Source organism: Anoplolepis gracilipes, chromosome 3, assembly GCF_047496725.1.
Source record: "Anoplolepis gracilipes chromosome 3, ASM4749672v1, whole genome shotgun sequence".
Taxonomy (NCBI): Eukaryota; Metazoa; Arthropoda; class Insecta; order Hymenoptera; family Formicidae; genus Anoplolepis; species Anoplolepis gracilipes.
In genome coordinates this window covers 14130767-14144692 of record NC_132972.1, presented here as the reverse complement: position 1 = coordinate 14144692, position 13926 = coordinate 14130767, and the positions used below count along the sequence as shown (strand labels likewise).

General features: G+C 33.9%; 1 protein-coding gene and 1 long non-coding RNA gene across 3 annotated transcripts in view; one reads left to right on the top strand and one right to left on the bottom strand.

Annotated features, from left to right (window-relative positions):
* The window catches only part of Mesr6 (misexpression suppressor of ras 6), a 227755-nt gene that overhangs the window by 73481 nt on the left and 140348 nt on the right, over positions 1 to 13926 (top strand). For both annotated transcript variants that reach the window (XM_072888814.1, XM_072888815.1), the window contains exon 4: positions 13002 to 13117. In XM_072888814.1, coding sequence (XP_072744915.1) covers positions 13002 to 13117 — 116 coding nt within the window. The remainder of the gene's footprint in view (positions 1 to 13001; positions 13118 to 13926) is intronic.
* LOC140664087 (uncharacterized) overlaps positions 3696 to 13926 on the bottom strand; it is a 95201-nt gene continuing 84970 nt past the window's right edge. The window contains exon 3 of the long non-coding RNA XR_012046384.1: positions 3696 to 10434. This is a non-coding gene — a long non-coding RNA (uncharacterized lncRNA). The remainder of the gene's footprint in view (positions 10435 to 13926) is intronic.

Here is a 13926-nt window from a genome sequence, read left to right as displayed (position 1 = left end):
TCCACACCTCCGTGTAATTGAAAATGAGGCAGAGCTTATACCTATACCGATGAAAGTTCCAGACTTCTACTGTGCAAGAGAACGGTAAACGCGCTTATTTATGATTATTAATGACACAATGACGTATAAGATGATGACCTAAAGTTACAACCTTATAAGCGTCTCTTAAGACTTTAATATCGTTGTTTCGACAATATTGGCATATGTTGACAAAAGCGCATGTTGCGCACTACGTTGACATGTTTGCATCTAATAAAGACTATCACAATTTAATACGTCATTAATCATTTATTTCTAATTTACTTATTTAATTAATACGTATATAAAATGATTTATATATTTGTAGTTTCTCTTGAGGTATAAAAATAAAAAGAAATGCTGGTTTTTATTAAATAATTACTATTAATTTAAAAAATTTTTTTTTTTTCAAATATTAAAAATACTATACATATATGTGTACATGCTTTCAAATAGAAAAATATAAATTTATATAAAATATATCTATACATACAAAATTTATATATTTTTCTATTTTAAAACACGTACACATAATAATGTATACAAAAGATAATTAATGTTGCTTTTCATTTATCGCATTTACTTATTTTTTGAGTAATATATTGTATGTGGGATTTAACAATAGGATCATATAATATATAATTAACATTTACAGATACAAAAATGATAATGCGCGAATAATTCTATTGTATAAACTATGTAAATCGATCATACATATTTCTCTAATATGGGCTATTAATCATGTACGTAATTTGAAACATAAATCTTTCTTTATAACAACATTAAATATGCATGATTGCGGAGGAAGCTAAAGGAAATAATTAATGAATAATTACGCTGCAGTTTATGATTATGGCGTTCACCAATATACATGAATTAACTTTGTCTATAAACAGCTAGCTAATAAATTTAAGGCATAAAGAAACTTGTTGATTACAGTGCTGTTTTCTGTTCTATCAGGTATTAAAACATATATAAAATAGAGTCGTTTAGATAATACAGTCATATAAATATAATTTTTCATTATCAAAACAACATTATTTGGCTTGTACTTTCTATTCGTGATTTGCAAACAGGATTTTTTGACTCATTTATATGAAGTTTAATTGCGAATTATAAATACTTATATTTTATATTTAAATAGGTAACATTTTTTTTAACATCAAGTTGCAGAGAACAAAAGAAATGTGTGTAAAGAGAACACATATCTTTCATTTTGCTCATCTTCTTATCTTAAACATTTTTTTACTGTCACAGGATAATGCTAAATATGCAATTAGGAGTAGTCATTATTGAATGCGGAAAAAAATAAATTTCAAAAACCTACGCGTTCAGTTCGTTGATAGGTTCTAATTACAATATATGATATTACAATATAAGTTAACTCGATCCTCGGAATTGATGGTTCACGTTCTGATTCTCTTACATATATTTTTTAAGACATCACACTATAATATGCCTATCGTTTTTTAGACTGTTAAATGAAGGCATGCGGATGATTGTATTATCTGTAATTGCATAATCAATGTTATATCAAAATACTGTATTCTTAAACCGTGCTATAAATGATTCTCAACGATCTTTAATGTCAACATGTTCCGATATTTATCGATTATTATCGTTCCTAATAACAATTATATCAGAATCCTACCTTCTTTCATGATAGAATAGTGATCGAAAGTAATTTTCTAGAAGGTTGTGCGCGGAATGGTCCGTTGCTTCTAATTTGAATAATCTCTCGCGACTCCTCTCGGTCGAGCTCGTTATGAGAACAAGCGCACAGATTATCCGGGTATTAACCGCGTTCCTGAAGATCAGAAGACGGATATCGGTGAGGAGAGGAGGATGTTCAGGTTCAAGTTTCGTCGGGAAAAGTTTTTCTACCTTCTCTTCATTTTGTCCGGCGCGCGCGACGAGAAGGTGGATCGACAAGTCGTGGTAAAAAGTTTCGCGTGCATTAAACACGCGTCTCCTTTTATTCCTCGTTTACTGCGTTGTTGCACGATGCGACGTCGATAGATCGATGTGTACTGATGAATTTGCGTGCGAATGAGACATAAGAGAGAGACGAAAAGCAAAGGGAGGAAGGAGAAAGCTACCGATGTCCCACAGCTGCGTTCGAATTTTGATGAGTAATGATTCTAACAAGCGTCAACAAAGAATGATCGAGGTGTTAATAAGAAACTTCGGAACAAAAGAAGTTCATTAATACCTTTCGCAGCTGCATGAACAGCCTAAATCGCGCGTAAATTGAAAAGTCTTGCAAAGAAAGTTATGTCAGAAAGGAAACGGAATTTAAACATTTTGCATTCATTATTTTACGAGAATTATTTTGAAACCAATAAGTTACAACTGTGCACACAAATTTTTAATCTATTACAGAACAGTTACGTGCTGTCTGAAGTTAAACTTGATTTTTTATATAGTAAAGTTAGATTAATTATAAAAAAGTTGATTACTTTTATTTTATATTTTAATATTTACATTTTTTGTGAAACAAAAAAATATAGCCTGAAATTTCTTACTTTATGATAAAAATCGGCATTGAATAATTCATCCTCTAATGGAAGCAAATCATTTGTTGAAATAACTGAAAGTAAAACCAGTGATTCGCGCGGTATGATACTTAAACGTAATGATGATTGCGCAATTCATTATTTACACGTATGGCGAGACCATTAATTACTAACTAGAAATTACATTCAACTCTGTTGGAAAGGGCTGTCATTTTCGCACCGCCGATACAAAACTTTCATTTGTGTTAGTGAAGCAATAGCCGGTTTACAATTTACTATCCCACATATCACATGTACGATTGCTTGCAATGTCCACTGTAATGAAGCGCATAAAAGGAGGAATAGAATACATTTAAATACACCTATCGTCGATCAATACAACACTGGCGTTCTACGTGGAGAATGATCCATTTCACAATACTCTTATCGATCATTCTTAATCCGCTGTGCTATGAGCTAGTCAGATATCAAACATCAAAGATTTAATGAAAATAATTGCGATAATATTGCTTAAAATAAAACTGATGTCGAATTTTATTTTCAAATTGTACGAAACTCTCAGGCAAAAAAAAGTAATCATTTAAAAAATAGTCGCAATTATAAAATATTTATCATATCTAAAGAAACCAATCTTAAGTTTTTTTTTTTTTTTTTCTTGAAATTATAGTTATAATTGTATAATATTTAAAGTAAACTAAAGAATGTACATTTTTCTATTTAAATTAATGATTTTTGAATATCTAATTAATATCTAAGTTATACACTTGTTTTTTCCTTTTTCTCTCTTTCTCTTTCTTCCTCTTTAATATGCATGACGATTAACCGTTATATAATTTTTCGTTTAAAGTGAACTATTAAAACCGAGGTGATCGTAAGGCTATCTCTAACTTAATAATCCGCAAAGCGCTTTGGGAATTCAGATAACAAACGACACCCGGCGCTATTCGCATCAAACTCGCGAATACAAATGAAGATGACTAAATTATAGATGGTCGACGGTATTAGCCGTTCGACCCGTGTACCTTTCCGAATGCTCGTGCGGTAAATTGAAACGTTATACCGCTCGAAGGCGCGACTTTAATCCGCGCCAGCTCATCGCTGATTAATGCCATCAAATCGAATCATCCGACTGTAGCTGCGTCTTGAGGCTACACGCGAAGGCTCTCTCTCTCTCTCTCTCTCTCTCTCTCTCTCTCTCTTTCTGCAGTCTCCTTCGCGAGAGATGATTGCCTTCTCCTGCACGCGGTATCAGCGCTCTTCTTTCATCTTCCTCTTGGGAACCCGTGGGAGCGGCGTAAGCCAACCGTTTCTCTGTTTGTGTGTACGTGCACGCAACTCATATATAATATTTTTGAATTTGCTAATATCTGTCGTAAAAGAGTTGACAAAAATCGTAATATTTTCGCGATTTGTTTTGGAAAAGGTAACGTTAATTAAAGCAGGTGATATTTAATATTTTTGAAATATTAATTGATAAATTAAATATGTGAATAAATAACATTATGTGAAAATATAATAATGTATAGTGAAACACACACACACACACACACACACACACACACACACACTCACACACAGAAAATAGAGAGAAAAAAGACAGTTTTTCCAAGAATGTAATTTCTATAAGAAAATACTGTTTGAAATAAGAAATGTTTTCAAATATATCATACGTCCATTATTATAAGAACTCATATGTGGATTCGTAGATAGAGGCCAATGGCGAAATTGCATAAATATATTCCGTGACAAATGTCACTACATTTCATCTGTTTTTTACCAGAGTATGACGTTACATTAAAGAGAAACAAACGGAACGAGTTTATAGTACAGGAAAGCCAGGAATAGGAGTTGCGCGAAGGAATATTCAACTAGTAAATTGCGATATACAAATATTATGCCAAGCACAATGCAAGAAAATGGCTTTTGTTCGAAAATGATTGCCATATGGGACTGGAGTCAAATAATTATGACAATTGTATGAAAGACGATGATTACTTAACCAAAGCCCACGTGGACACGTAGACTGGAATACCTGCGACACCTACGTTGGACGAAAATAGATTTAACTAACGATGTTTGAGAGTGTGTGAAACTCTTTGAATGAAGTCGATATCTATTATGGAGGTAGAGACCAGAGAGAGAAGCAAGCATTTTAAATTATGAGGGTAAACACTTATTCACGCCGGAGTAAGTCTCTCTCTCTCTCTCTCTCTCAAGACTGTGTTACAAAATAAGTGCAGTATCATGTATTTTTATAATATCTCGAAAGATAATGCATGCATGGTCTATCAGAATTTCATACCAGTGCAATATTATTTCGCCAGAGATTTTATAAAATAAAGACAAAGATTAACAATTTTTTCCCCCAAAAAATAAAATTATTTTTATACTTGTAGTTAATATTGCTTAAAACAGCACGAAATATATGGTGTGAAATATTTGAATATCGGAGTTTCTCGTAGTATTTCGGCAGGTTATGTTAAATTGAATTCGATATAACTTTGATAAATTTAATTTTTCATGCCACAGACACAAAAAAAATGTACCTTACGTCTCGATTGTCACGTTTCCATCGTCGTGAATAAATATAGAGAGATTATTTTCATGCACCCATGTCATGGAAATCTGAATTCATCGAAACATTATTGGTTTCAATCTCTTCTATAAAATGCGTGACATAAATATAAGAAGAATATTTTGCGATTGTGTATTATTACGTAATCTAACATTTTACAAAATAATTATAAATAAAGTTTGATTAATTTTTATTTATTCATTAAGTCTTTACAAAACATATTGATTCACACGCTTTTTTATCTTTACAGTAATCGTTTGGTATTATTTTTAATAAATTTCGTAATTTTTTAAAAATATTAATGAGGGAGAGAGAGAAACGCATGAAAATATATATAGTATACGATAGAATTGTACGCGGTGTGTTACTCGTGGAATAATGATGAAATTCGGTCGCAATTAATCTCTCGCCATGCCACGATACAAATGGAAGCGGGATAAAGAAAGAGGAGGCAAATCTCCGCGAGAAACGTCGATACAGATTTCCGTGGAACTTGATCCCGGTATCCTGGCATTTATTCCACTTGTCTTTCGAATCAGTCACGACGATCTTCACGATCTCTCGTAGGTGCATAAATCACGCGGAGAATATCCGTGGCCGTTCCGTCTTTCGCGGCGACCTTTCGATCGAGCCACGGGGCCCTCGTTTGCGGAATTTATTGTCTTACATCAGACAGAAGCGAGCGTGCACAAGCGCGTTCATACGTGTCTCCGTTACATCGACGAATATACCGGCTGATTTTTCTTTTTGTCGTCGCGATATGATCCGGCGCCGTCACGAAATCGTCGATGTCGTTAAATTGATGTTCTATTAAAATTCCGCGATATCCTGCGCGAGAAGCGCGGACGCTTGCCGTCTTGCCGCGGCGCAAAGGCGTGAGGTTAAGCGATGGACAGGGCGATAAGGCTAATGAGCTGTAACGATCCTTTCCCCGCTTTATCTTCCCCCACCGCGGTTAACCTTTATCCGTGCGCGATTTTCAAAGCCCTTGTTAAACGCCGACTTTCTCCGCGAGAGAGCCTAATTTCTTAGTGCCCGAGGATTGGATGAGCGTCCACGTTTATGGGCGGACATACGGAAAATTGTTGCACATAACCCGTGGTTCTCTTTATAATTGGTTGCTCTAGCGTAATAAGAATTCATTGAGAATTAGAATAGATAAAAATTTTCCTCACATGCGACGATACGAATACCCGTTTCTGCTTCGTATTTATAGAACATAATTACGGACTTGGATAATATTTAATACGACGGCGACGACCAGATTATCATTAAAGTCTTGTAATTTGTTCTTTCTGGATTAATATGTTTGGGATCGGCATGTTGGCCATACGACTAAATAACTTCTTTTATTACGAAAAAGAGTAAAAGAAAAGTTCATCTACATTTTCAAGACCATCGTACATCAGGCTTTAGACAGCGATTTAACGATTACACGGAAGTACGTGATAATTAATGAATATTACATTAGCATATTAATTCTCCGCGTGGTTGTTTGTGTTTAAATTTATAATAACAAATTTTAGGGCGGCGCCCTATACGGCGGGAATGGGAAAACGGTAGAAATAATCACGTTCTTCCCGTGTTTCATTCTACATCTCTCTCTCGCTCGATGCCGTAAGACGAAATTCCAAGGCAGCTTATTCGCACGCAATCCGCCTATTTATCCCACTCGCGATCGACCTACACGCGCTCAGAATGCACTCACATAATGTGATTATGCTAATGGCCAATACGGCCGAGGGAAGGCGGTATTAGGATATCCCCACATCACACTGCGGATCGACAATAATTATCGGAAATGACCCATCAATCTCACTCAGCTTTAAGAGGTGCCCCGTACATCACTAACAGAGCATTCGACTCGAACATTTTAGGTCTCATTTCAATCAATTTAAAAATTTTATGTAATCGTATAAGCAAAGAGAAACAATATTCTTCCATATGTAGTTAGTGCATAGTTATTTCGACATAATATTATATTTTATTATTTTACTCTATTTTTTTCCTCTTCTATGCAGAACAAAATTCTACGTATATGACAGACTAAAATATATAATCAAAATTTATAAATTTACTTGTATAAATATATCTGCATTTTTACAAATGTGCAAAATTACTTATTTATTACTAATTCTATTTATACTTATATAATATCTACAAATTTATAATTTATTTCTTATGAAAGTAATTAAAAATATTTATTATACGTTCACAAACATATATCAGCCTAAAACGTTTTAAACCCACTTTTGATTGCAGTTAAAATCTCGAGTTTTTCAAAATAAAAATAAAAAGAAATTTCAGTCATATACACGTACAAGTGTAACGGAAAAGGACGAAGATAAGCGAAAGGGCTTACGTGCTTAAGTGGCAATATTGTAAAATTTATTTTCGTAGATTGATATACCTCGAACACGCTTTGAACGGAAGTGGTACTCGTATATGAATGCCGCGCCATAGGAAGACCGTACTCGAGATATTCGTTCCCCACGAAAATCATAACAGCGAATCGCGATAATTATTTTATACGTCGCCGGTAGCCACGGCGAGCTGTTTCCGTAAACTACAATTACTGTTAACTCAACAATGCACACGCGATAAGATTTAACCGAACCGCTGTTTTCGTTGCGCAACGGACCGTCAACTCGGCAATTACTGCGCGCGCGGGTATACTTTTGGAAATAACCGGCTGCTTAGAGTGAAAGTAAACGTTACAATACCACCAATTTCTTCGTGTCACTTTTCGTATCACGGACGTCCGGCAGGCTATAATTTACGCAGCGTGTACTTGCGATATGATATGTAGAACACAAGGATAAAATGTCCAGGCGGACACAAGTCACCGCCGTTTAACTATCGCAGTGTATATAATAAGTTTATCGGAAACACTTATTATCGTTAACAACTCATTATTAACGTTTTGCGGTGCGTAACTCGACGTGGGGTATATCATGAATAAAAAAAACGACCCGAAAATTGTATTTAGTTTCAATATTTGCCCAAGTATATTTTACCATATACACACGACGGAGGAGAGACGGCCTCGCGTTTACTCGGATGTAACTCGCGAAGACGCGTACCTTTTTCTCGCCCTGTTATGCGGCGCACGCTCGAAATCACTTCACATCTTTTAACGTACCGCGAGCGAATTTATGCGCGCATCCACTTTGGCGCCTACGTGCATACTGCGGCGGACGGACAGAAATACGAATACGTATTCGAGAAATCTGAGGCAGTTTCCGCTGCAGTCCGGACAGGTAGATATTACTCTGCTGTAAAATTTAAACGACACTAAAACAGCATGTGGATAAGGTCGATGGGGCATTAAAAATTCGTGAATGATAAGAATCGTGAGAATGCCATCATGAATAAGTCATAAATTAATACCTCGGGCTTTGAAGATTCTAATCAAGTGACACTTCTTTATATATCTATAAAAGAAACTAATAAATTAATTTTTTGCTTGCTTTAATTTGCTAATTATTATTTATTTCGCCATCTTTTTTTATATTAAAAATATCAAAAGATAATTTTATATTACAATAGAATTTAATCACTATAACGTACGAGCTTCGATAAATATTGTCATATTTCTCATCGAAACAGCAACCGTTTTAAAGTAAGATAAACTTTTCTATTGCGAATAATACTCTAGATAAAGTGAATATGAGAACAATTTCATTGAAAAGTCATCCGAGGATATAACCCTTTTTACGCCTATCGACGCAGTTTCGCGATGGTTTTTCTGCGAAGAAGATGCGAAAAGTGTACAATTTATCGAGTGATAGTACGAGATCTGTGTGCGACAGCTTCTATACAACTGATGATAAAAAATAGTGAGGATTAAAGTTGCAATCCGATTGCGTCCGCGCGTACACGTATTGCATCTATCTCGTCCCATTAATTAATATTGTAGCCTCTGTCACCGCAGTTAATTGGACACGCCTCCTGGCATAAGCAATCTCTTACAAAAGAAACGATTACAAAGTCAGATGCACGGTCTTATCAGACTATATATTTGCCGATAAGCATCATATGCGATCGCGGGATCGGCCTTTGGATTGGAAGAGATCGAATTAACTACTGTTGTAACGATCGACAGATCTCGAAATTAAATATTGATATTAATTATGCTCGATGTAAACAGATGCGCGTTGCATTCGATGTTTTAAACCGGTCCCTAAATTATTTTTCATATATTGCATTTCGGTTGGTATTACAAGAGTGTGTGTATCTGGATATCCCGCACGTTGAACTTTTTTTTTTTTTAATCTTTGAATTACGCACCGATTAAATCGATCGTTTATCGCGAGATCGGGATGTATACATTTAAGCGTTAGCGATAGCTCTGAATTAAACAGCGGAAGGGACAGCTATCTTTTCGTGAAATCTCACATTTCAATTACAATATATCTGTAGTAATAATAATTACTCGAACCCTATTTCTTGCGTTTATCTGTGATAAACGTAATTATTAAAATCCAGGAAATTACAGGCTTCTCGTTCTTATAAATCGCGTATAGGTTTTTTTTTTTTTTTTTTTTTTTTAAATATGTGAATATCTTTAAATAACTGTACAACTTGTTTTCATTATCTTAATCTTTTGATCAATTGCCATTAATAATGAGGGAAACAATTTTTTGTCGCTTTCATTAATACCATTCGATTCATTAAATTATTTTAATGAACACTTTTTTTTATATGTACCATCGTATCAAACACGTCACAAGTTACGATGAAGCCTTTTAATTCCTCTAGCGCAAGAAAGGTGCTCAAATTGCATCGTCCATCATTTTTATCGGAATGTGGAATGTTTTCCGTGGAGGCGCAAGATAGGAAACCTGTCGTACGCTCTTCTATGCACGAAGATGAGAGCCGAGGGATCGTAAATCGAGATGGCTGCTTCTAGGTGAATGAGGTATATGACAGCATCGGTAGGAGAATAGCGCCAGAAAAAATAATGACGGAAAAACAATCTTGATGGCTTAAGCTACTTGTTTTCGGTCTTCTGCTAAACTACGAATTTAATTTTATCGTATAATTTTGAAAGAGTATCGTCACAAAAATAGAAAAAATGTACCAAAAAATTACACATCTTTATAATAGAATTATTAATCTAATATAATGATAACAGTCATTCGAGAATTTTTAAAATTAAAGTATGAGATGGACAAAAATAATTACTCTCTAAATATAATACTATTTAGATGCCATATATAATTATACTATTACATTTTTAAGGAATCGCATTTTTCTGCAAACAAGCATGCATTACACATAAAACTTACAACTCTGTAGGTGGACGAACTTCCTTCGGCAATCCTGAAATTATAAGTAGATATAATTAATATCAAGAATTACAAACATTTTGTCATTAAAGCACAGTGTAATACATTTGTACAAAAAATTCGATAGAATATACATGTAATTATAATTAGATTATATGTAATGTAGCGTTAATTCCTCGAGAGAGAGAGAGAGAGAGAGAGAGAGAGAGAGAGAGAGAGGGAGGGAGAGGGGCTGGCTTTTACCGATACTCCCGTTGACTCTTACAAATATAGTAATCATGAGTGATCGAGAACGATAAATCAGCCGCGACAAATGAGAATACACCTATGGAGACATTTTCTTTATACTAATTCTCCAAGTAAATCGTGCACATTTATCACGATGCATTAACGGAAAACGGTAAAGTGCACTATGGACAATATTGCGACAAGACGATAGGACGTGGGAGAACTCTGGCATAGGAGAATGTACCTATAATTGCTGTGAAAGAGACTGAGCTTCATCGTCGTCTTTCGTGTAGGATGTGAGAAAGGCGGCCTAGCCTGCCGACATCTAGCATAAACGATGAGGACAGGTTTCATTTCTTTCGCCGTTCATGTATCCGCCATTCCGACCTCTCTTCTAGCGCGGTTTCAAGCGCAGAAACCGTCGATCCGATAATGGATTGAACGACCAATGCATATAATTTTCGATTTATTTTCAAGCTCGATTTTACTACAATTGAAGCGAATATATTTATTCAAATATACAATAATATTATGTTTGATAGAAAAATAGCGAAAAACTTTGTACGTAATAATTTATGGAAACTCAAGATCTTCTAACGAGGTCATCCACAACGTGTTACATTTTTTTTGTAATAAAATATATTTTTATGTTAAGAAGAATTTAATTATTCTGGTGAAAATTTTACATTTAATGTGAAGATACAAGTTTTTGAAATTCAAAATGGTCGGTAGCCGATAACATTGAATTGAATTGAACGTAGTTGGCGTACTTCTTATTACTAGTCGAAAAATTCAAATGAGAATTTTATTCGGAGTTCTTGAAAACTGTATGGAAATCTCTGAGGTCAAAAGTGGAAAAGATAGATTCTCTCGTTAAAATTTCCGACGGATTCCTCGCAATTCACTCGAAATCGAGAAAACTTCATGTGTTTCTGCAATTTTCAAATCCTTGTCGAAATCACTCGGAGGTACTTCAGAAAGAATTTTCTATCCTGCCATCATTCACCTCCGTCGATGTATTCGCTACGTTGGAGCCATTCGAAATTTTGAAACAAGATGTATCCATTCGCGAGAGGCAGTCGAGTGGAGGCATCAACAATAGGGATTATCAGCATTGGCTGAGCCGACTTCAGGTTGATATTGGTCTCTCGAGCCCCGACATATTGTAATCACGCGGATATATTGTACTCGTGCAATGCACGTTCGTCTACCCTCAGCACATCTCTCTCCTCCTGCTATTCTATCCACCGATCTTTCCCTCCCTCCCTCTTCACTCCCCGCAAGCACCCCCTTACGGTCTCTTTCTTCGCGTTCGTCCATTTCCCCCGGTCTCTACTCGGCGATCAATGCTCTCCTATCCTACCGATAACTCGATAATATTACACGCGAAAACCGCTTCCGACGTGCTCGCCCAGTCAGCGAGCCACTTGTGCGAGCAAATAACCAGTTATCGGAAAACCGATTTTATTTTCAAGGAGGAGCGCGGTGGTTCCGATTTTTTTTTTTTTTTTACTCATCCGCGCTACTCGACTCTCCTCCTTCTTTCCCTCCTTCTTCTCTTTCCATCTTTCGTTCTGGTCTTTATATTTTTTTTTTTTTGTATTTCAGTCTTGCTCTATGCCGTGTACAGTGAAGGACAAGATTGGCACGATTAAAGTTGAATGACGCAATTCTCTTTCTAATTGTATGATATCTTTTTTGCTAATTCTTTAAATTAATCCATAGTTTAAATTTTTATTTCTAAATGTAAACAAAAAAAATATTTGAATAGTTCTTTACAATTATAGCAAAATAATATTTTTCTATGTACATAATAATAATATTAACTATAATATAGTGTTAGTATCCGTGGGAGTAATTTATTTGATAAAATAGTCTAATTTTTTGGAATATTTATATATTTTGAAACAAAAATTGTATGTATATACGTAAATACTCATACTGTTATTTCTAATGCTTATAAAACTGCAGTTATATATTGATTACTTTTAAATTGATATGTAATTTATATGGAAAGAAACTCACAGTTTTTTAGCATATTTGTAACATATGTTTACAGTTACATATACGTGTAATAATTTCCGTTTTACTTATTGTTCTTATTTTACTTATTTGTTTCTTACATATATAAAATTTTTATTTGTTTCTAAAATAAATAAACTAACTGTATGGGTAAATTCTTAGATAAATAATATAAGAAAAGAGAAAGAGAGAGAGAGAAAGAGAGAAGGTGAAGAAAAAAGATAAAATTTAAATAAATTTATAAACTTATCTGTATAGAAATTGTAGCATCATACAGTTTACAACTTTTTTTTATATACATGTATGTATTATTTTATATATATTTATGTATCTTATGTCTATATATTTTAGATTCTGAAAAACTCGATGATAGAAAGGAATCAGCAGCTCTCTGAATTGAAGAATCTTTTCGACCATTTAGAAGAACATCGTTCTTTAAAGGGTTATAACGGTCCGAAGACATCACGGTGAGTTTAAATAATATTTTTTATAGAATATACATGGAAAGCCACGTGTAAAATTATATATATGATATATATGACGGTAAAAATATTTATCAATAACCACTTAAAAATTATCATAAAATAAAATAATTATATAAAAAATAATTATAATAAGAGCATTATAAAGTATTAAACTGTCAAATTTAATTTGATTAATCGGTGCTATCTAACACAATAAATTATACAATTTATTTTTTATTATAAAAATGAAAGTTTTAAATTACAATCAAAGTGTCTTGTTTCTCAATATATAAAAAAATTGAATAAAATTACATTATTCATATTTTTTATACAAAGATATATATAGATATTTCATAATTTAACTTTGGTGGAAACTACCTTTTGTGGTTATTCAAATCAAAACATCAATGCAACATAAGAAAGGAATCAATCAATTGTGTACCGATTGAAGATTGATTACGTATCTCGAATGTCTGAAATTTAGCACGGTGATGCAATTTCTTTGTCGTTCTTGCTTTGTACTAACAATAAGATCTTTGCACTTCTCTCAATCTTTATCGCATCCTGAATCAATTCTTTCTCCTTCGAGATATCGAATCTTCCGCGAAAAAACGAGCCAAGCATTTAAACACAGTTTGCAAGATTAATCAAAAAGACATTCTTTTATCATACGTGCTTTTTTTGCACACCTACAGTTTTTCTAAAATCTTTTAATGTCAAAATTTGTAATGGAAATTAATCTCTATGTTAAATCTGTTTGAACACTTGTTAGAACAATTTCTAATTATTTTAATAATTAATCTTTTATTTTG